The sequence below is a fragment of the Citrus clementina genome, unplaced genomic scaffold, assembly GCF_000493195.1.
Source record: "Citrus clementina cultivar Clemenules unplaced genomic scaffold, Citrus_clementina_v1.0 scaffold_6, whole genome shotgun sequence".
In the NCBI taxonomy this organism is placed as follows: domain Eukaryota; kingdom Viridiplantae; phylum Streptophyta; class Magnoliopsida; order Sapindales; family Rutaceae; genus Citrus; species Citrus x clementina.
In genome coordinates, this window is record NW_006262139.1 from 4,823,354 (window position 1) to 4,826,155 (window position 2,802).

General features: G+C 32.8%; 1 protein-coding gene across 1 annotated transcript; it reads right to left on the bottom strand.

Moving 5' to 3' along the window:
- Nucleotides 1-318: 318 nt before the first annotated feature.
- LOC18039349 (probable xyloglucan endotransglucosylase/hydrolase protein 32) lies at nt 319-2,147 on the bottom strand. Its single transcript, XM_006428395.2, has 4 exons — nt 1,949-2,147; nt 1,764-1,864; nt 1,416-1,633; nt 319-682 (listed from the first exon to the last, which is right to left on the bottom strand). The coding sequence occupies exons 1-4, from the start codon at nt 2,145-2,147 to the stop codon at nt 319-321; spliced, it is 882 nt and encodes a 293-aa protein (XP_006428458.1).
- Nucleotides 2,148-2,802: the final 655 nt, after the last annotated feature.

The window sequence follows — 2,802 nt, forward strand, 5'->3', positions numbered from 1 at the left end:
AAGAATCAAGAAAATGCTATTACTTTATTTAAACATGACAAGAGAAAACACAAGCAGCATGGCCCATATCCTTCTCTTTTTTGTGGCCTTTGGCTGCATTCATCATTTTGTTTTCCTTCTCTCCTTAATTTATTGCTCTTCCCCACTCATATTTTGTATTATTTTTCTACCAATTTTTGTACAATAAGAGAATCATTAATAAATAAAATTCAACCAATCTCTAAACTCACAAGAAACCTCTTCAAGTCAACTTATCAACTTAAAATTAAGTGATCATTTTTTTTTCTTTTTTGCTGCTATGGAAACGAAGTAATGACTTCAATAACATTCAGGTGTTAGGAAGTGGTCTCTCTTTTGATCCCTGCAATAGTCATAGACCAAATGATGGCTTTGAACCCATCTCATTGCCCAATATTGTTGCCGGCTTAGCCCACCGGAGTGAAACGGAGAGACGGAGACCGGGCGGCACCAAGCTGGCGCATAGGCTGTGCAACCACATGCTTTGAAATCGGTATATCTTGCAACAAATGGCTGGTATCTATAATCAGCTTTGTACTTTCCATCTTCAGTAGCCCAAGATGAGGCATCCCATATTGAACCATATACCCACATTGGCCTTAGGGGAAATGTTGCTGCACTCTTCCTAGGATACCTCCTTATGGGTACATCATCAACCAAGAATCTGCAGTAGCGTTAACATCATTAAATTAATTAAATTCAGCCGCATCTTTTTATATTATAAAAATTTGTTGCTGCACTTTTTATATTATTTATCAATATCAGATAATTTGTCCTTTTTTTGGTATTTATTGAAGGATTGTACATTGCTATTGATAAGTCATGGTCATATGCATTAACCATTGAAGCCAAAAAATTAAAGCAGCCATAATACTGTTCAGCCAAAGAAAAAGAAACAACCCTTAAAAGAAAAATCTAAGCAAAATGATGTTATTCAAGCATTATTTATCCTTTTTATTTTCCTTTTTGTTTGATGTCTTAAGGCCAAGGATAGCAAGCATTACTTGTTATGACTTTAAAAGCTAATAAGGTTCACTACCATCTGGAAGTATGTTCTATTTCTTTATAGGTCCAAAAAAGAAAAATAGTTTTATTTTTTTAATAAGATTTACAAAACACAAAAATTATTTTTTACACTTAGAATGATGGAAGAATTAATAATTGAAGTTAAAGTTTTGACATAAATTTTAAATCATAAAAATTTTGTATTGAAATTTAAAGTAAAAAATTTTGGTTAAAACCGTCTTACCGTTTATTTTGACTTTTAGGAATTCTTTGATCAACACATAATTTTATCTCTTTTATCTTAGAATACTGTTCTCAAAATAGACAGCTACATAATTACATGGTAGTTTGAGTTATATTTTATCCATTTTAAAATTAAAGATATAACTTACATGAGCTCTTTAGGACTCCATAGAATAGCATAATGGTGAAAATCTTTTGTGGGATCAAACCATAAATGAAATTTCATCTCTCTCCCAATAATTTTCCCATCACCACTTCCTCTAATGTAAACATTAGTCTGTAAAGTATAAGGCTTCCCGAATGTTGTTCCAAGAAACTCAATGTCAACTTCATCATGCCGACCTGGATGAGCTTCATTGTTGGATAGCTATAAAGTAAAATGAAACCAATATTAATTTTAGCTCATAAATCACATTTTTATTTTAAGAAATTATGTTATCAGAAAAGAAAAGAATAGAAAAATGTTTAAAAATTAATTAGCTAGTTCATGTTCTCACATAAAATGCTGTTATGACTCCAGCAGTGTAACCATGTTGAAGTTTAATGGATGCTCCAAAATAGCCAGACCTGAAAGGCTTCACTGATTTGAACCCACTTCCTGTTGTCAGGAATCAATCAGAAGCCCCGGTATTTCAGCATTAACAAAAGGAAAAAAAAAAGGGATAAATGTGTAAATAGAAACCTGAGGAACTATCAAGCCAGATTGTTAATGCATTTTGTTCATCTCTTTGATGCTGAGGACCCCAGAGATTTCTGAATCCTTTGTAGAAACTCATAGAGCTGAACTTGGAACTTGGCCAGTAGGCAGGTGAAGGTGGCCAATAAGCAAAGCTTGAAGGGAAAATGAGGCTGCTGAGAATAAGTAATAGGAAGAGAGCCATGTTGAAAAAAAAAATAGAAAATGTATTGAGAAGAAGAATGATTGAGTGATTATAAATGCAGGGTGAGAGCAGAGGGCAATATGCCTATGGAGGAAATAAGAGTATGGCAGTACAGTTGTTATTAATAAGAAGATTAGTGGGTCCCTTTTCAAAAGGGTAAAGAAGAAGGATGCAAAGTAACTAATCTCAAAAGTCTATGTAAAACTGATTGTAATTAGAGATACATTCAATCGTTAGAGTAACAGATCATAGAGAATGGTTAAATAGTATCCAGTCCCTTCATTCTTTTCTGGAACCAAAGTTCTTGGTCTCATCTGTCAAGTTTTTTTTTATTTTTGACCTACAATTTATGATAAATTATGTGTCGCATATGAGTATTTGAGGTCAAAAAACAAATATTTGAGGGTATAATTTAAAATTTAAAATTTTCTTTTAATCAAAGAATTGATTCGGCAGTATGCCTGAAAACCACTGTATTGTAGACACATCCTATGGCATAAGGCCACGTAATAAGTAGATGGGCAATTCAGTATAACTACTTCCATTCTCTAAATTTATGAGCAAAACCTGTTAACTTTGCAAGTTGAATGATATGTAAAATGGGTAGATGGGTGTCAATTATATATATTTTCTATGCATTATTGGTTTGTTAGGA

Coding starts and splice junctions, on each gene's coding strand:
- LOC18039349 (XM_006428395.2), bottom strand. CDS start 2,147: ATGGCTCTCTTCCTATTACTTATTCTCAGCAGCCTCATTTTCCCTTCA. Junction 1,865..1,948: donor CTGGCTTGATAGTTCCTCAG/GTTTCTATTTAC, acceptor TCCTGACAACAG/GAAGTGGGTTCAAATCAGTG. Junction 1,634..1,763: donor GAGTCATAACAGCATTTTAT/GTGAGAACATGA, acceptor TTTACTTTATAG/CTATCCAACAATGAAGCTCA.